General features: G+C 41.7%; 2 protein-coding genes and 1 long non-coding RNA gene across 6 annotated transcripts in view; 1 reads left to right on the forward strand and 2 right to left on the reverse strand.

The window, feature by feature from the left end:
• LOC124052918 overlaps nt 1-14,135 on the reverse strand; it is a 28,906-nt gene extending 14,771 nt beyond the window's left edge. For all 3 annotated transcript variants that reach the window (XR_006842078.1, XR_006842077.1, XR_006842076.1), the window contains exon 1: nt 14,019-14,135. This is a non-coding gene — a long non-coding RNA (uncharacterized LOC124052918). The remainder of the gene's footprint in view (nt 1-14,018) is intronic.
• On the forward strand, nt 750-15,683 carry entpd1 (ectonucleoside triphosphate diphosphohydrolase 1). 2 transcript variants are annotated; one of them, XM_046377708.1, is made up of 10 exons: nt 750-906; nt 8,491-8,618; nt 9,003-9,120; nt 10,355-10,505; nt 10,778-10,937; nt 11,133-11,336; nt 11,516-11,773; nt 12,379-12,492; nt 12,611-12,748; nt 15,102-15,683. In XM_046377708.1, the coding sequence occupies exons 1-10, from the start codon at nt 891-893 to the stop codon at nt 15,306-15,308; spliced, it is 1,494 nt and encodes a 497-aa protein (XP_046233664.1). In that variant the 5' UTR covers nt 750-890; the 3' UTR covers nt 15,309-15,683. The 2 variants fall into 2 exon arrangements, with proteins under 2 accessions (XP_046233664.1, XP_046233663.1); XM_046377707.1 differs by lacking the exon at nt 750-906 and adding an exon at nt 7,162-7,382.
• Nucleotides 15,684-15,740: 57 nt separating this feature from the next.
• On the reverse strand, nt 15,741-20,446 carry LOC124052917 (potassium channel subfamily K member 1-like). Its single transcript, XM_046377709.1, has 3 exons — nt 19,963-20,446; nt 18,441-18,845; nt 15,741-17,544 (listed from the first exon to the last, which is right to left on the reverse strand). Exons 1-3 carry the CDS (start codon nt 20,312-20,314, stop codon nt 17,237-17,239), a joined length of 1,065 nt encoding a protein of 354 aa, XP_046233665.1. The 5' UTR covers nt 20,315-20,446; the 3' UTR covers nt 15,741-17,236.
• Between the last annotated feature and the right edge of the window lie 135 nt (nt 20,447-20,581).

Here is a 20,581-nt window from a genome sequence, read left to right on the forward strand (position 1 = left end):
TGAATTCCCCTGTGGCAGTGACTCAAATACAGACAGAGCTTTATTTTTCAGCCTTGGTTAAAGTGTGGGAAAAACACACACACACACACACACAGCACACACAGAGCACACAGGTAACAGTGACAATCCCATGGACCTGGACTCAAGGTTACTTCATTACCCTGAACTGCAAGCTTTGTGCCACTCTTTCTGCCAGTCTTACACAACGCTGCTCAGAGTTAACTTTACGGGCTCCATTTGAGGTTAACAACTTCACTAGAGTCATTAAGAGATCATTTTTCCTCTGATAGTTAAGATTACATCTATTAAAAAGAAGAGTGCAAGGAGTTTACCCACTGCCTTTTCTCTTTTATCCCTGCAGCTTCAGCTCCAGCTCCCTTCCAGATCTAACAGCGCTTTCATGTTTGACCCACTTTTACAAGACAGAGACAATGGCAAAAACGGGCAGAAGGAAAATGATGAAAAAGACAAGTGGGATAAGGAAGAGAGACAGCTTCAGATGGAGATGCGCAAAGTAGTGAGACGAAAGAGGGAAAGAGTGCGAGCAGCAAAGAGTGAGTGAATGAGAGAGAGAGAGAGAGAGAGAGAGAGAGAGAGAGAGAGAAGGGGGTAAACAGAAGGCAAAGCTGTAGGCGCCGGAGGAGGGGAGTGGGCTAAGTAGGAGGGAGGAGGGAAGCTCTGCTTCTCCTAATAAAGCGAGTGTATGTGAAAGGAGGTGGTGGAAAACGTTACACTGGACAGAGCTGTGCTACTATATAGAGAGGGAGAAACACAGAGATAGAGAGAGAGAGATAGAGAGAGATAGAAAGAAAGAGTGAGAGAGGGGGAGACAGAGAGGAGAGAGGGGCAAAGAATAGAAAGAGCATTGTGTTGCTGCTGAGAAGGAACCCATGTCTGCACAAAGAGGTAGGTGTACTCCCATGACTGGCACACAAACAGAAATACACACACACACACACACACACACACACAGGCATGCACAAGAGTAGGAAATCCTTACAATCCAGTGTATCAGTAACAGCAGGACGTTACAGAGGTGCGTACACTAAATGTTCTCTGTGTCAGATGAGTGTGTGTGTTATCGTCCATCTGTATGACTTGTTTTTCTGCATGTAGCACTATGGGGCAGGTGTGTGACTTTTCCATAGCATGTGTGGAGTGTGTTTACAGGCGGCATAAGCAGGTGCCTGTTAGTGTGTGTGTCTTCGTGTGCATGTGCACATGTGGGTGGGTGTTTTGCATGTGGGACTCAGCAAGGGATTTAAGGTTTGTATGATTGTGTTGCTCAGGATAAACACAGTGACACACTTATGCGGAGGCACCGTCAAGACCATGTGATGTTTATGGCAGTTTAATGTTCAGCATGCACGTGACTGGGGGCAATTGCTGCAACATTATCTGATTAATTGAATGCATTTGATGGGGCAGGTTCCTGGCTAAGTTTGATTATCAATATGTTTGACGTATGATCTAATATTTTATTGAGTTGCATGAGGTCGACAGAACAATTAGCTGATTACTGTTTCAGAATTTATGGCTCACGCTCAGTATGAACTCAAATGGATACTGCGTTTGCAGACTAAAATGTACAATAAACAGAGTTTTCAATAGTTTAAGAACGTTTACACAATCTGAGTATTGTATACCAACTTTTTGACTCTAGTACCAACAGATAATTCCCAATCTAATACCCAAAACTGTTTGCACCTGAGAGGACTGTTTCATGATATTTAGGTAATTCGAGAATGTTTGTAGAACCCCAAAAATGTATACAAAAATGACATATGCTTAATCAAGTGCTGGATATCTTATCTAAACTGTTAAGATAAGGCGCATGGCTCTCCGTATACATTAAAGGGTCAGTTCACCCAAATTATAATGGATGCCCGGTTTTGGTATTATATGTCAAGGTTTTAAGTTATGTCTCTGCCTCCACATTTGTACTATGGAGGTGAATGGAATTTGTGGTATTTACATTTAAAAAGTCAACAGCTTGTCTCTCCGGACACAATGTCCAGATACTGTGGATATACCCTTTACTAAGGATTTTTTTTTCAGTGTTGGAACCACCATAAATGACCTTCCAGTCAACTGGTGTGGAAGCAGAAGAGATTATCAGTAAATTCAAGAATGTTTGGACAATCTTGAAAATGTACACAAATGTTAAAGTTGTTTATGTTCAGTGATGGATACTTTACCTACAGGGTCAACTGGTTTTTCATGTCGATGAAATACACACTGAGTTACCACTGTGGGACTGAGATTTGTGGTTATTGTTAAACTACAACCACAGATGTTCAGCAAGGTCCGTTAGATCAAACATCAGTGGCTGTATTTTTATATGCTGATTAATATACTGCTCTGCACTTGAGTTACTTTAGTTACTTTAGCACTGTTTACTTTACTTACTTGCACTACTTCCACTCTTGTACTACTTCACAGAGCCATATTTTATTTTACTCTATTATATGTTACTCATTTTTATGTTTTATGTATACACCAATCTCTAAGGCAGATTCCTAATAATGTGAAACCTCTTCACTTACATAGCAATAAATACAATTCTGATTTTGATTTTAAAGCTCAGGTTAGACCAGCCCAGCCCAGGGTTAGTGTCAGTCTGTCCTGTAGGCGAGGTTGGCCTGAACTGAACACCACTGAGGTCAGACCACTTCCCTATGGCAAACAAAGATGCCTCCTCTCGTTTCTCATCATATGACGCCGCCAGAGGTTCCCTTTTTACAGGAAGTTTCACAATGCCCAAGCAAGGGTATTTATGGAACTGCTTAGTGGGGGTTGGTGTGCCTTTCACCATTTAACACAAACAAAACATTTTCTGATTAATTGGACAAAGTTGAAACAAGAAATCCAACAATTCAAGAACGCTGTATTTAGAGGAGCAATAGTATGTGATGTGTGCAGGAAAGATGGAAGTGTGATCCATAAGGAGGCTATGGGTTAAGCTAAGGCAGAAAATGACATGGTTTATTTAATCAAATACATAATTAAGTAAAAAAGCATTCAATGTTCAAATATAGTCTGTGCTTCACAGCCATTATTATTAATTGCCTTCTATACAAATAAATGTTTTCCTTCATTTATCTATCGAAGAATAGCTCTTGTGCATTTGAGCATGCCTGCAAGCTTATGCAACTCAAAACTTTTATTCTATTAACATAAAATTAAGTACAGTTTTGAGCTACTGAAGTATTTCTGCATTGAGTCTTTCGATGTTTCATGGTTTGGAGCTGAATGAAGCCTGGTTACTGAAACACACCAATCTAGCTTGAAGCTACCAAGCTTAACTAAGGCTAACACACTAGGATACTGCTGTGATCACACTATAGACTGTGTAACAGATAGGTTCACAAAGAAAAGAAAGCAAAGCTCAACCTTAAGTTATTCAGGTGAGTTTGATCAAAGGACCACTGGAGTTTATTTGCTTTACTCATTTATTCACGCCAAACAGCCAGATTACCTTACTGTACATTAGCCATATGCTAGCAGTAGCACCAGGCACAGAGAGGGTATGTGTCTGTGCTAATATTTTACAAGCATTTGACTGGTGACCAGTGCTAATTTCCAACCCTGCAGCTGACACTTGTTTACATGTATTTGCTTAAAATAAAAGCACAATTTACAATAGTAAATTTTCCTAATGTACTTTGGCTAATTTTAGCTTAAGAATTTAAACACTATGGTGCTCACACTGTGGTGAGCACACCTTAGTAACACACATACTACTTCTACAGCATTAATGTACATGTACATGTATGTGCAGACACAGGCTAATGAGTTGTTAGCTTAACCACCAGAGCAACACAACAAATTTAAGAACTGCCTTACAGGGATGTTGTGTCTCTTTTTCCCGTCATTATAAAACCACATAGTTGATCCCCAACTGTGTCACCCTTTGACTCATCGCTGAGTGTAAAGTATCAGGCCCTTCAGTGTCTGCTATTTACACCCTTCTTCTTCCTCTATTTATCTTTCTCTTCCCCTCTTTAGTTTTTACACAACTTTATCTTAGAAGAGTTATGACTTCCAGATCAACAGGGTGGAGTGTCTGTTATGTCATAAAATCTCAAACAAGGGCCTGCCTGGGCTTCAGCATACCGAAAGTAAAAACTTTATGGTTGTGTGCTTTGTATGAGGAAAGTCCATTGGCCAAAATATTAACTACATATCTTTGTCTTTAAGGATGTGTGTGGGTCTGTGTTTGTTTATATATGTGCTTATCAATGCTGTACTTTCAAACTTGTAAAAACTGGTTTGAACTTCTTTTCTGCAAAATTAAGCCATTTTAGGCCTGGGCTTTCATGTCTTAGATAAGTCCCGATTCTGAACGAGCCTACGTTTAAGATCACATTTAGGGTTAGGTGTAGGTAAACATTACGATCAGTGAGGATTAAATTAAAATTTAGGGATTAGAGAATGAACGCTCTCAGGAGCCATCTTGACAAGAAGAATGTGTGTGTGCTGGGCAGTAAAAATGGCATTGTCCTGTGAATGTTATTTTATATGTCACAGTTGTTGAACATTGTTTTTTTAGATGAAATATCTGTTCTGCTCCTATAAACACTCATTTCTACATGCAAAATTTCAAGTTTCCATCCTGTGTTTTTTTTTTAAGTTAGTTCAAACATGTATTCATTTGTTTTTTTTATTTACTTAATTTGCTTTAAAAATTATATTCCTTAAAATGTTTGCATTAAACTCAAAATTTAGAAAAAAAAATGCATTCAGAGACACACACAGTGAGAGAAGATGAGAAAGAGGCCTATATGCATGACGACAGTTTTAGAAAGTGATGACATTTTGGTCTATCCTTGCTACTTTATGTGGCTGTTTGAAGGTCAAGAGTTAAGACTTCAGGTTTGGGATAGTCCAACAGCTGGTTTGGGCATGTTGTTGTAATCAATAGGTCATGCACCATGTCAGTAATTCTCTCAACTAAAAATGTTCAGACCGGTGTGTTCCTGTGGCCTAAAAATGCTGTGTTTCACTCCGTGTTGATGTTCTAAGAATTCCCTCCATGATCTCATGCACTTAATTACTTGCCGGGAAAGCCTCATTTTCTGCCTCAACATGTGTCTGTATCAGTTAGGTCGGCTGCCAATAGCACTGTCATCGTCAAGTTATTACATCTAATGTAATACTCCTTTCCTGCTTTAAGAAAGATAAAGGAGGAAAAGAGAAAAGAAAACTAAAGGAGGACTTTGGGACAAAAAGTTCCATCTCATTTTTAACACGTCTCAAATTTACAGTAGCTGGAAGCAAGGCTAAGGTCCAGGTCAGCAAAACTGTGAATGAATGCCTTCAAGGAAAGGTTTTATAAATCCCACAATTCCACCGAAGCAAGATGATGACCTTGTATAATGTAAAATAACAATAGACAGTAATGCAATTTGGCTTCCACTGCGACAGGCATTGTGTGAGCCTCCGATGTAGAGGTGGACAGTCTATCATGATCTATTTAACCACAATCAGGCTCTGTAGACTATAGCAGACTTGAATATGTCACCCAAAAAAAGAGGCACGTGAAGTAATTTGTCCAGGCAGCAGAGGCATGTAGTTTGGCTACATCACTGGTTTGTTCACATCATGTGGATACGCTAGTCAATGAGCATATCAAATACGGTGATCTCTAGGACAGTAGAGTGTGGATGGATTCAGTGTCAAAGCCAGCCATTAATTACCATAGAGGGCAGCAGTACGCCATTGCAGCATCAAGGCTGCTTCATCTAAAGAAGAAGGAAAAACACCACACTGCCTTTTTCCCTGGCTGTTCTCATCACTACCAGAGTTTGCATGCTAAAATGTTTACAAATATTTTACAATGCTATTTTGCCTTAATAAGTTTACTCAATACTCATAAAGTTTGTGCAACTCAGACTTTTCAAAAGACAAACTGCATTATCCAAAGTTCCAAAAACTTTTCCTTGACTAACGGAATAATGTCGAGTTCCACTTACTCGCCTTTTAAGGTCACAGTGGATTAAGAAGCCACTTAAACTTTAAACAAGAATTTCTTGGGAAATGTTTGTTTGATTGCCAGTTCTCATTGCCCTGTTCTCTTCCTTGTCTTAGCACAGTTACACCCATGTTACTTCGGCTTTGCTGAGATTGGGTTCCATGTAATCTGACAAAGTTGAAGACAAAGGGATAAAACTCAGTAAAAGGCATTTTAAATGTATGACTAAAGTGTCAGAGGATCACATTTATGCCTAAAGCAATTAGAGATGTGTCACATGCACTGAAACAGACATAACTCCCCTCTTCCATACTCTGTTTTGAATATTTCATTATAGCTTGCTTCAAATAAATAAGAGATACTTCAATCTCAATGTAATACCAGCTGGGTTACAAAGTTATGCTCTGTCACAAGATTAACAGTGAACAAATAAACAGTGAGACTGTGTGGTTTGCACAGGGCCATGATTTAAAAAGATGAAAACACAGACATGAACTTTGGTTGTTTGCTTAGCCGACATGGTCAAACAATTACAGGACGCTTGGCAGTGGCTGCATGTCTGTGCATCTGTGCGTGTGTGTGTGTGTCCTTGAGGTTTGGAGGCTTTGAGTCATACAGGGAAGTGTTCGTCAATGTTACTAAATGAGAAAAATTATATGTTGACAGTAATTGTTTTGTGCATGTTCAAATGTGTGCGCTTGCGTATCTGCATGGGTTATAACAAGAGAGGGAAATAGCAGAGTGGATCAACAAATTTGCAGGCAAGTCATGTTTGGGGCATGCACACACACAGACAAGCTCTCCAGCAACCCCCTTTGTTCAAACATGCACGCATAGGCTTGGAGAAAAACAGGGGATTCCAATCCGTCACAGAGATGACATCACAGTCTGCCAGAAAAAAAAAAGAAAAAAAAAAAAGAAGAAGAAGAAGAAAAAAGCTGAACAAGGGAGTCCCCACTTCCCTCCCTCCTACACATGCTGCAGAATGAAAAGAGAGTAAGAAAGAGAAGAGTAACCCTCATTAGTTCACAGAGAGAGGATTGAAAGAGAGAGACCCTTTTAAGGTGCTCAAATGCACACAAGAGTGCAATGACACACGCACACACACGCTTTAGCTGTGTCTCCATAGTGACCAGCTTTGCTGCCCCGGCTTGGGGAGGAAATGCCAAACTCGGTGCTTTGGAGGACAACACACACACACACACACACACACACACACACGGCTCTCTTCTAATCCTCCATCCGGCTATGACGGAAAAACCTCTTCTCATCTTATCACTCTCCTACCTTCCTCGGTCCATTCTATATCCATCCTCCCCATATTTCCCTCTCTCCCCTCCCTCCTCTCTCTCTCAGTCTCTCTCTCCCTCTCCTGTCTGTGGTAAGTTCATTGAAGTAGACAACAGAGGTAAGTACTCTCTTCTGCTCTCTTTTTGCCATTGGTTCCCTGCTTTATTGTGCCGTAAATTTCTGTGTGTTTTCCCACACCAGACAAAGATCGGGTTTACTTTCGTCTGTGTGTGTTTCTGTGCCCTCATGAAAGGTGTACAGCACTCTAAAGTCGGATCTGTTTCTACAGTGTTTCTACTTTGCCAGCTGTTACATGCAGCTAGATAGCGTCTGCCGGTTTACTTATCTTGGTAATAGCCAAACAAGCGTGTGTCTGTGCGTGCATATGTGTGTGTATTTGCCTAAGTGTTTGGCACTTTACAACGCAGGCTGATATGTTGTTCATCACCCTTTGCATGCAACAGTGTTGTGAATACAAACTGTCACGCCTCTTTTGTCCCTGTTTCAACTGAATATATGAGCTTGTATTATCTACGTTAGCGTGCGTGCGTGTGTTCCAAACGTCATTAGTTAGCAGTGCAAATTTGAGTATTTAGGAAGGAATACGAAAACCAAATAGAGCGGCAGCAGACCATATATATTCAGGATTAAAGCAATACCTGCACTATAACAGGATGTTGAAATTATTAATTACTATTGTCCAACACTGACTCACTGTTAAAGCTTTAATCACAACGTCTCCATAATATATAATTATTTTAGATTGAAGTCGACTGTTGTTTTGTGCAAAACAGCAGCTATTTCCACAATAGTGAGTATAAAACTGGTTTCCATTTTGTCATTTCCCTGAGGGGATATCTTGCTAATTGTTTCGCATTAGGCAAGTACTTTGGTGGAATACCCTTTCAAACGTGCTGTGGCTGAAAGAGCGTCCTGCTTCAAATCAATGAAAAGCCTGGCACGAGTTCAGACACACGAATTCAGGAATCCATCTGTAGTCCTTGGTTACAAAGCAACACAATTAAACACTCCCCAACAACCGCCGGATAGACTTTTTCTTGCACAGTCAAACACACATGCTGTGACATCACTCACATCTGGATGCAAGACTGACTAACAGATCCCCTTCCTCTTTCCAATGTGTCCCCCACCTTCCCCTCTCTACCCGTGCAAATCCTGTCGCTTCTCCTTTTCCTGTCTGTCTGTCTCTCCACCCCCGCTCCCAGAGATGAAAGAGAAGAACCCCTGGCACTCGCCTTTGACCATCATCATCACTGTGATTGGTGTCATAGCAATTGTTGCCTTGGTGACGGTAGCAGTTTTGCAGAACATGCCCCTCCCCCAAAAGTACAAGGTATGGTAGAGAAAAATACTAAAATGTTGTAGCTTGTTCCTTGCATGGGAGACCACTGTGTCACAGTAGGATCCCTGTCCTAAGTCCACAAGCCAAATACGGTCTCTTGTCAACCTATAGTACTGGTTCTAGAAATCCAACAGGGATAAGGAGAAGAATATTAAATCACTACTCAGCATTTGTTGTCACAAATGCAAGCTCATTGAGGCTGTTTTACTAAACTGTTTCAGCAATACACTAATATCTTTCTGTATGCTGACATAGTTCTGGGAATTGTGTCAGTGGGCTATGCAGTCAAACTGAACAGTATGTCTGAATGGAACTCATCCACAGTTAATGTCACTGAGCACTTAGCAAGAATGCCTCCATCTGTCTCCTCTCCAGTATGGAATTGTGCTGGATGCTGGTTCCTCCCACACATCCGTGTATATATATGAGTGGCCGGCAGAGAAAGATAACAACACTGGAAGAGTTGAGCAGACGCATGCCTGCCAAGTCAAAGGTATATGGTGCACAATGTGTCACACAAACACGCACTTAACGCTCACACTCGCATGTCCAACTACTACTGCATACTGCACATAGTGAAGGAGGTTAAGTAAGCACATATGCTTCACATACGTGCTAAGAAAAGCAGACAGGCAAGCAGATTACTAGACATGTTAGTTTTGCATCACACTATTTGCACACAATAAACTTCATCTGAAACTTGTAAAGTGCAAAGCACTGTAAATACTTCATTATTAACAGATGAGTAATTCATTAATGAACAACTTTTGGGTCACTACAGATCGAGACAAAACATTATGTTGGTGTTTAGTCACCTCCAGCTCTTTCTTTAATGATGCTAAACATTTTAATAGACAGTTCAGCTGAGTGTTTTCTGGAGTGACTGAGCTCATGCAGCGCCTGTTTAAAACGTGCTTGTTTAGAACAGGCCAATTTCTTGGCAGCCGGTACTCCAGCTGGCAATTTTCTTATGCAACCAACTGTTCTTACTGAACTACCAGAGCACTTTTGGATCCACACCATGTAACAGACAAGTCTGTCAAACTGACTCCTCTGGAAGTTCATTTAACAAGAGCGTTTCTTTTACCAGCCCTCGGTGTGTGCTCTTCATGTTATTTACACTGAACATCAAAGCTTAAAGTACAACACTTTAATAGACGCCAGACTGCCATTCTCTAAGAATGATTTGCACGAAACTACTGAGCCCAGCTGTTAGACTGAGCCTTATTGTTAGAGAAAACAAGATACCTTTGATGTATGACTTCACTAGCAAGTAAAAAAAAAAAAAAAACACAGGGAAGTGAATTAAAGCATTTCTGGTTTTGTTCTTTTCATGGGAAAAACATAGAATAACACCAGACGTATCCTTTAACCCAGATACAATGACTGATTAATTAACATATGAACCTAAGTTCAAGTAGGCAGGATGTGTGCAGTCATCCTGAATATCCAATCAGGGATACTCTTGGCTGTAATTGTCCCCACTGGGAAACTCAAATAGAGCATTTAGCTTCCTTAAGGCAGATTACATCAGGCATGCTTACAGGAAGTCGTGACCAACTTCTCTCTCCAAGAGCAAATTTCCTTCCCAGTTCTTGAAATTGGAGTGAGAACCTTCAGTTGTTAAGGAGTCTAGCATTTCTGAACTCTTATAATTAGGTTTTATGGCCAATAAATCTGGACGGAACAACTTTACCCACTTCCTGCCATTTTGATCTATTTTGCAGGTCCAGGTATCTCCAGCTATGCATCCACTCCCCAGGGGGCAGGGGAGTCTCTGAGAGAATGCATGCAGGAGGCCCAGCAGTGGATCCCTGAGAAAAGACACCATGAGACCCCACTTTATCTCGGGGCTACTGCAGGAATGAGACTGCTGAAGTATACAAACACACACACCCACACACATCCATGTAATCAAACATAAAGCATGTATGCATAATAATTGGGTTTGCACTCGCATCCAAACTGCTGCTATCTGTAGCCTCACTGATCAGCCGATTGTGATTTATCTTCACTTAACTGACAGGGCAATGAATATGTAAGCTGCCAAATCCATTACATATGACACTGTCTGTTATTTATGGCGATCTGTACCAATTTGAATTATGGATGTGAGTAACTTAATAAATATGTGTTGTGTATGTTTGCAGTATAGAGAACAGCTTGGCATCAAATGAGGTTTTGCAGGCTGTGGGGGCAGCTCTGCAAAAGACCCCCTTTTCCTTCCAGGGAGCGAGAATACTCAGCGGCCAGGAGGAGGGAGCCTTCGGTTGGGTCACGGTCAACTACTTGGATGACCGTCTCACACAGGTCAGCATTATGTCTGCATGCATGTCAATGCAAGTTTGTCAAATTTTAAATCTGCTTCCTGTGCATCTCTGTCTATGTACCCCCTCCTCCAAAATAAAAATAAACTGAACTGACATGAACTGTGTCAGACAGGAACGTGCGTCTGCCCGTGCCCTCGTGTGCACTCACCTGACTGTCTATTTGTCTATGCTGCAGGGCTTGGAAACCACAGGTGCCCTTGATCTTGGCGGGGCTTCCACTCAAATTAGCTTTGTGTCTGATAGTTTTGATGGTTCGGAATCACCAAGCAACTCCGTGAACTTCCGTCTCTACGGAAATGATTACAACCTGTACACTCACAGCTTCCTGTGTTACGGGAAAGACCAAGCGCTGCTAATGGCACTGGCACACCAAACTCAGGTGAATTTACAGATCTCCAGTAGAATATTTTTCTCCAGTCTCTCAGTGTTTTTCCTCTGATGAAGTGTTCCAATCAGATATAATCTGAGATAATTTCACCTAAAAAGATGTAAAAGACTGGAATGCGCAATGATGCAGAATTTGAATTTCCGTCTCTTACGCCTCTTTCTCTTTCCTAGTCTGGTCCGGCAACAGTAGCAGATCCTTGTTTCAACCCCGGCTACAATGTGACAAAGAGCTACTCAGAGCTCTATGAGAGCCCCTGTGTATCAGGCAGGAACCCCCACAAAACTCTTCCAACCTTCATTCACACAGGGACAGGAAACTTCCAACAATGCCAGGAAGTCATCAAAAATCTGTTCAACTTTACTCACTGCCCATACAGCCGTTGCTCTTTCAATGGGATCTACCAGCCACATTTGCAGGGGCAATTTGGGGTAATGTACCAGTGTTTATATATCAGCACATCAGTGGCCTTTGAGACATTGCGTGTTGTTTGGCGGGTTGCAGACACACACAGGGATTATACAACATGCAGATTTGTCAGTTGTAATCAGTAGTCATGGTTCACTGAGCGACTTCTATTTTGGGCATGATTTTTTCTTTCTAATAAACAGTGAACTTTCAGTGATCCTTGACCACTCAAATGTTCCTGATCTGCATCTACAAATGAAAAACATATTTTCTCACATACCACTAGTGGTTTCTGGCCATGCAGATTCTTCTGGTTTTATTCTATCGATCTATGACGTTTGGGGCGAAAGGCATTTGTTAGTGCTAAACTGCTGTATACTTGAAATCTTCATCTTTCCAGAAACATGGTCTCTCAGTGACTCTGAATACTGTTTACAGAGAATTATCAGTTGCCGTTGAACCCTCACAGCTACTTGCAAACCAAAGACAAATGAGCCAGTAAGGCTAAAAAAAGCATTTTACGTCACAAAAAGAAAAACAACCATTCAGGAAATGATGGCTTCATCCACTTATGAGACAAGGACAAGTTCATTTCCTTGTTGCCTCACCTATTCCTCTCTCACTGTAGGCTTTCTCTGCTTACTTCTTTGTGATGGACTTCCTCAAGCTGACTGACACGTCCATACCTCTGGAAACCGTCAAGGAAAGAGTAACGCACTACTGTTCAAAACCTTGGCAACAGGTTGGGGCATATTTATAAATCTGTTCCACCCTCACTGACATATTTATCTACTTTGCCGTCTTATCTATTTCATTTATCCTGTTCATGCTGTACATTGATGACATCACTGCTTGAACAGGTAGTGCAGGAGCATCCGGATGTTAAGCTGAAGTATATGGCCGGGTACTGTTTCTCTGGCGTGTACATCCTCACCCTGCTGACAGAAGGATACAACTTCACAGCAGAGACGTACTCTGACATAAAAATCATCAAAAAGGTCAGTAAATCACAGGTCACTCCTTCCCTTCCTGGTTTGAGGTCACATCCTACGGTTCAGGCTGTCATCCTGTTAAACATTCATCCCTGCACTTCACTGTCTTTGTGAAGACATTTTTTGGAAAATGTCCCATATCTCCTGCCTCGATCTTATTCTTTGACCAACCACCTCTCTCCTGGGTGGCCACTCAGCACTTCGTATCCAATTTTAAAAAGTTTGATTTGAATAACATCAGAGGTGGCTAAAAATAAATAATAAATAATGCTGGACTTCTCAATTGACAAGAACAAACCAAACTAGGACTGGCTCAGAACCCTCACAGTAACCTTACCAGACAAGGTCAAGCAACGCCTGATACACAATTCAGTCAGAATCACTTTTGTAAAGGACTCCACCCAGTACATCAGAATTCCTTAGTTAGATTCAACAGAAAAGGCTCTGGTGCTTGAGATAGCTCTCCAAAAATCCAAGCAGCAACAAGCACTGTGATTCTGTTTCTGCTTAAAAATTGACAGCTGGCAGAGCACCAGGACCCCATACAAACAGCAGGGCCAGCGCCTCCTGCCGTCAGAAACTGGCACAACAAGCATTTAGCAATTACTACTCTTGAACGCTGCCAAGGCCCTTCTCACCTAAAGCTGGACACTAACGGTATCTACTAACAGTACATACATTGGAAATATCCTGCGCTGAAGAGACATAATCTTATTTAGGTAATAAGTATGTTGCAATTCCTCTGAACGGAAGCAGAGCCCTTATCATCTGGGATGTAAATCAATACGCATACGGAGTAAAATGGACTAAAAGGACTCACAAGACTTCAGTATGTTGCGCTTTTCTAACTTAGCAGACAAATGGCTTTGCAGTTTGCCTGTCTCTCACCTACTGATGCACGTACACCACGCAAGCGTCGTGCCGGGCCATGCAATCAACAGACGGCTTGTTTTACCGACAAAGCCACAGCGGCCCATGTTTTGGTGCGAGCAGTCAAGTGTTGGAGCTTTCGGCTGAAGATACAAACCATTCAGAAAAACAACAGAAGTTATGACCCAGTTACTCAGCAGCAGAACCTCACCAATGCGCATGTGGAAGCAACAAATAATACAAGCGAAATTCAAAGTACTTCAAGTTAGAGCAGCCGCAGCAGTAATGGTAACAGCCGTGATGCCTGTGATCTCAGTCAGCCATGTAGCCAGCTTATCTTAGCATCGCTAACAGAAAACATCACCAGCAATAAAGAAGCGCACGTAGCACATGATCTGCTACTTACTTTGGACCCAGGCATGACGGCGAGAGGAGGATCACCTCATGAGCAGCAAGCGCTGAGAAATCTCTGGTCGTAATGGCCGCGCTGTCCACTGTGCATGAATATGATTGGACGTTACTGGTCAGGTGGTTTCTGAACAGCTGAGAATGAACCAATGAGGGCGACCACGTGAAGTGTCATGTAAACAGCTGAATAAACACAAATCGTTGAAAGATGTTACTAATCAATGAATTAATCCATACACAAACGCATTGAAGTTCATCAGCATTTCATATAAAGTTGTTTAATATAAATAAAAAGAAGTCTTATTAAAAGTTTGCAAATGAATATGGTCAATAAAACCATCAACTCGTCAAATTAAAAAGAGGTTTCTAAAAGCAATATAAAATTATCAATAAAGAACTAAATTCGAGACACTTTTTTGTTTTGTATATGGTATTGTGTATATATTTATTCAGTCACAGTTCTATAACTCCTCCAGTCAAATGAATTGGAAATATTTTAAGAATTTCCCTTCAGGGATAAATAAAGGAATTCTGATTCTGAATATTCCTGTGGAAAATGAAGAAAAATTCCAGTTAAGCATCATTATTTGCAATATATATGTTTAAGCTTGTACTCTATGTTAAATTAATACAGATCTTTATGCAAATGTTATATCACATTAAAGTGGAATTTTCCCTTGTTTGGGTAAAAACATGTTCAAGTCGAATTCCAAATAGGTGACAAATTAAAGGAAAAACGAACGTAAAGCATCTTAGTACAGCTTTGCTCCTTCTTGTCGTTGGTCCTCGAAGTGTCTGAAGTCTTTTTCTTTCAAAAAATATTACCTCATTTGGTGTTTTGATGATGGTGGTGGAGAGCGCTGTCTGGCATGTTGTTCTGAAGCCTCCTGTGTGTTTTAATCGGGTTGAGATCTGATGAATGTGACTCATCAAACATTCAGTGAACCCTTGTGTATGTGAGAAGTCTGTCTGTTTCTCCACTTATCTATTTTTCCCTTTAATCCAGTATTCAGACATGGTACGAATACCTCCAAGCTGTACGACAGTGACAGTTTTTCCTTCTTCCTGTGCTTGTGTGCAGATCAAAGGCAGTGATGCAGGTTGGACGCTGGGCTACATGTTGAATCTGACCAACATGATTCCAGCTGAGGCTCCTGATACTCCCCCTCTGCCCCACGCTGGCTACGTCTCCATAGTCACAATCATAGCAATACTGCTCTTCATCCTCTTCATCCTGAGTCTGAGGCCTCTCTGGCCCCGCTGCTCCAAACAGCCACAGATTGTATAAACTCAAATGGATGTATGTTTAAGTGAGGGTGAGGGATGAGCATATATGTGAGGGATTGTTTGTGTGTTGGTGTGGGCTATTCTACCAATATGTGAATTAGGTGTCAAACTTTATCCTTTCTAGCCTTTGTGGTGAGAGCTCAAAGATCATCATCTGCTGCACATCAGCAGTCCTGCAGCTCAGGTGGATTCAAGATTCAAGACATTTCAGATGGACAAATACTTTCTTCTGCTGTGAGTGAGTTCTGGTTGAAGGGACAGTTTCTGTGTGCATGTGAATTTGAATGTGTGACTGAGTGTGTGCACCTGCATTAGTCTGCATGTTTGTGTCCTGAATTATGATGTGAATATAAATAAAACCCAAGTTTATATAAGATGTTTGATTCTCTTGTCATTTGTACATCTGAAAAGATATGATCAGTTAAAAAGTAGGTTTAATGTTGCATAACTTTATTTGCATTTTATCACAAATGATAATTAGATTTTATAAAAGCTGCCATTACAGTGTCCTTCTCTCGGTTGAAACAAGTAAAGCAGCAAAATGACAGACAGCAGCAAAATCATAAATGGACGACAAGTTATATTTTTTGAACTTCAAAAGCTAATGAGACATTCATCATGCACAGCACATTTGTATTAGCACTCCAGTAAACTGGGATGGCTTTGACAAAACATATGCATAATAATAATAACAACTGCAACATGAACGCTTCCTCATAATCATTTGTAACAATTACATATTCTTGCAGCATGATTCCATTGTTAAGAAACACTCTTGAGCAGCATGAAATGCCCAGTAACGAAGCGAACTTCATGTAAATCTTCATGCAAAAGTAAAGTGCTGCCCTCTGGTGGCTAAACGAACACACTGCACTATGATTACCCATTCAAATACATTAAAAGGTAGGATCATTAATCAGGCTACACTTTGTGATGCTGTAACTGTATTACGATATACTAACACGTTTGTGTTACTACTGTTCATATCAGTAAGAAAAACAGGGAGTTCCACAGCACCACAAACTGTAGCATCTGAAATGATAAAACAACCAACAAATCTAAAACGAACTGAACAAAAAGCATTTTAACTTATATAAAGGGAGGATTAAATGCTGGGCATCTAAATTAATAAACTATCTGGAAAATAAATTCAAAATTAAAGGGTATTTTGCAGGTATCAACAAAACAGAAGTTTCAATCATTTAAGTATTCTTCATTTAGATCCCAAACTACGTTAAATATAAATAATACATTTGGATTTGAATAATAATGTATTTATCTGTGCTCAAAGAGCGACTATTGGAGAAAAGAAGAAAAACATTAGTATAACAGGACATTGCAAACTTTTGAACAGTATTGTTCAGCAGTCCATCAGGAACTGAAAGCCAATAATCACCTGCATGCAAAAAGAAAGAAGAAAAAAGTTTATTCTTCTTGGAATTCTTGTGCATAATGTACAACAGGCCAACTGATGGTATGTCTGATTGTCCCGCTACTGCTTTATGACACCAAGAAGAGAAATTTCCAATGCAAATAGCACCACAGATCATACAATGTGATAAGAGCTGGTGTGAAATCCTCCAGAGCAAAGTGTGTCACTTTGGAGTAATGGCATCATGACCTTTGCAGGAAGCAGAATCTCATTGGGTTTCCCTCTGTTTGGAGAGTCCGGCCCTTCCTCTGTGTCACGGATCTAACTCTTATCTGCAGGGAGTGGAGCAACAGGAACAAGAACAAGAAAACAATGCCCCCGCGATAGTCTGTGGGTGGCTGCGGCTTTTATGCCACAAATGTCTGTCAGTGTTGGCAGTTGCATAAAGCAGTCCCTTTTTAAGTGATTAAGTTCTTAGATGTAGATACACAGCTAAAGTGTACTGAGGCTCAGACTATAGACCAGTCTCTCAAAAACAATGTGTGTCAGACAATCTGTCATCTCAGCTTTCCATTAGCAGCAGCTGCAGACGCTGGGGTGTAAGACGTTGACTTGCTGTCCTGCCGCAGAGACGCAGCCTGTTCTGACACAGAGGGGATGACCGGTGAATGGTGATCTGTCACGTGGTCCGAGGGGTCGCTCAGCTGGTCGCTCATGTGATCGCGGTCGATGATGTTGGCGGTCTCTGAGTCGAGCTCCTTAACGTTTTCTCGGTAGAACCTCCGTCTGAAGCGTTTCATCTGGGGAAGTTCATAACACGTCTCCAGCACAACCAGGACACACACCAGTCCCAGCAGCAGGTAGACTAGGAGAGCAAACACACACACACACACAAAACAAAAGTGCAGCATGAGGAAACAAAGACGAGTATAGTGTGACTAAGAAGTGCAAATCTGGGTTTGGTCAATAACTAAAGGGCAGACAAAGCGGCAAACAGTCTTGGCTTTGTTTATTCTTATCAACCAGAAAAGCTGGTTGGTGAACCATTAAAAACTTGATGAACCTGCGTCCATTACTGAGGTATTGTATAATCACCAAATACCTGCAAAAGTGATGACATTACCTTCAGCCTCATTTGTACTTTGTGTTTTTTGCTAATTAGCCAATGTTAAAATGCTAACATGCTAAACTGAGATTGAATACATGGTAAGTAATACCTGGAAAAGATCAACATGTTCTCTGCCATTTGTGAACACATAAGCATGTTGTAGACTCTCTGCTTTGCTGCTTTTTCCCTGTGATATACTGAATAGCTTTCACCTCTTTCATTCCATGATGATATGACAAGGAAAAATTTGTCTTTGGTTGAAATGTTAGGTGAAAGTAAACCATACAATGTTTTCAGGAGTCATAATCCAACAAAGTTTGGAACCATACTCTACCTGATGAGGAAATTCACACACTCTTGAGCTCTTGAAACCTTTTTTTTTCAAGCCAGTGCATGCAGCAAAAGTGCAACAAATGGGGGTTATCCTTAATTTTTTTAGTTTTGTCAAAGGTCCATCCATCCATTTCTATACCGCTTATCCGTCAGGGTCGCGGGGGAGCTGGAGCCTATCCCAGCTGACTACGGGCGAGAGGCGGGGTACACCCTGGACTTGTCGCCAGTCAATCGCAGGGCCAACACACAAAGGTTTTGTCAAAGGTTTTGGGGAAAATAAAGCATCCACGTAATATCAGTATACTCAACCCCCTACTCACCTGTAATGGCCAGCCTGTAGAGCAGTGGGTGTGGGTTGTCCTCTTTATTGTGGGTCTCTCCGGGGACATAATCCCCGAGGCCAATTGTTGTGAGAGAGATGAAACAGAAATACAGAGACTCCAGAAAGTTCCAGTCCTTCTCCAGGGTGGTAAAGACCCACGCAGGGATGAGGAGGAGGAACAGGGCAATGACGATGGCTAGGCAGGTAGCGTGTATGATGGCTAGCTTTGATTTAGACATGGCCCATCGATGGTGGAAGTAGGACACTGGACGCCGACTCACCAGGACCATAATCCACTGCACCACAACGGAGAGGAAGAAGAGGGTGAAGGGGATGCCAAAGAGGGAGTAGAAGATACAGAAGGTCTTTCCTTCATCTGAGAGAGGAACGGTGTGACCATAACCTGAAAACACAAGCCAACACGCAGCATAATCTTAAACACAGGGGTATAATGAGAGTCTGGGAGTCTAAGTCCCTGCACACATAACAGTAATTAGACAGAAGGACAGAAAGCAAGAAAGAAAGGCAGGGGTTCATCCAGCAACTACAAGTCCTCTTATGAAAAACAAGTTTGATCCACGACTGGCGAAATCTTAACATTCAAAACAAATAAATAAGTTATTCACTTAACTTCAGTCCAGGCTTTCATAACCTCATGTGTTTACACTGAAGGCCAAGGGTGTGTGGCTTTTCATTTGCTCCTTGTTGCACAAATGATTTTAAGTGCTTCCTGGAGCCTCCAGGGGCTTCATTTGTCATTAAAACCCACAGTAAATCCAGACCAATGCCTCTAAACCTGCCACTGCTTGCTGGATAACAAGCATTACAAAACATTAAACCTGACAAGAATTTAACAAGAAATTAGAATAACTTTTAATTACAGTGCATGTGCGTTCAGTCCTTGTAATGACTTCCAAATTACCTTGAGTGCTTTTCATGATGAAGAATACAAGTACATTAACATGGCATTATTAACCTGTATAACTGCAGAATGGATGGCTTGGGGTGGAACCTACAATTATCTATGAATGAAATACCAACATTTATAATTATCACCAAATAGAAAAGGAGAAACACCAGCCAGACGGAAGCTGGCCAACCAAAAGTGGTTGTGATGAACAGACTTTGGGCCACTCATCTCAAAAATGTTTCACTTAGTGTTACTTCCCTTTGACCTCGGCTATGCACAGTGATTTAAGTGCAGTCTTTGTCACAACAGGGTCGATTTCACATGAATGGTGTGAGGAGCTAAAGTTTCTCTGCGCTCACCTTAAGTCTCAGTTTCAGACGTGTATTTCAGAGCAGGAATTTTGACAACACAACTGGTTTATTCCACTGAGGCGTGTGGTTTGGAACTCTGAACCATAACCACACATTACATATCCTAAAAACGGACCTCTTGGTGAAGGAGGACACAACTTTTGCCCCAGCAAATTAAGTGTTACAACGAATGAAATGGACAAGTCCTGCTTAATGAAATGTACACCCACAGCTTCAGCAGCCGCGTCCCCGGGCCTCACCTGTTGTGGTCAGCACGGTGCTGGCGAAGAACAAAGAGGACACAAAGTCCCAGTTCTGGTTGGTGTCGTTACCCAATACGGACACTCCATAGTTGCTGGCCTCCAGCGCGCGGACCAGAAGCTCCTCCAGGCGCGCGTCGGACACGCAGGTGTTGTTGCGCAGGAAGTCCCGCCGGGCAGCCACCAGCTCCTGCCGAAGCTCGAGCTCGTACGGCAGCTCGATGGCGGAGAAGATCCCGGCGCCGACGATGAGGTACAGGATGTAACCGACAACCAGCAGCGTAAAATTCAGCGCTGAGTGGTGTCGCTCCACAAACCGAGCGTACGAGCCTTCCGCACAGCCGCGCACCATCCCTCCAGTTTACGCAAGTTAATTACACTTGAACGCACGTCTGAGTTAATAAGACAACACTACTTGTTTGTAATGACTTCTCTCCTCAGGTCAGAGACTCGGCTTCCTCGTTCTTCACATCTCAGCGGGCAGTGGTGACGTCGCAGCTGCCGCATCAGGTAGTGTGTGTGTGTGTGTGTGTGTGTGTGTGCGTCCCTGCACTTCCCTCTCCAACCGGTTCAACAGGTTTGGTGTTTGGAGTCATTACACGGGATTTATTTTCCCCGA

This window comes from Scatophagus argus, chromosome 21, assembly GCF_020382885.2.
Source record: "Scatophagus argus isolate fScaArg1 chromosome 21, fScaArg1.pri, whole genome shotgun sequence".
Lineage (NCBI taxonomy): Eukaryota > Metazoa > Chordata > Actinopteri > Scatophagidae > Scatophagus > Scatophagus argus.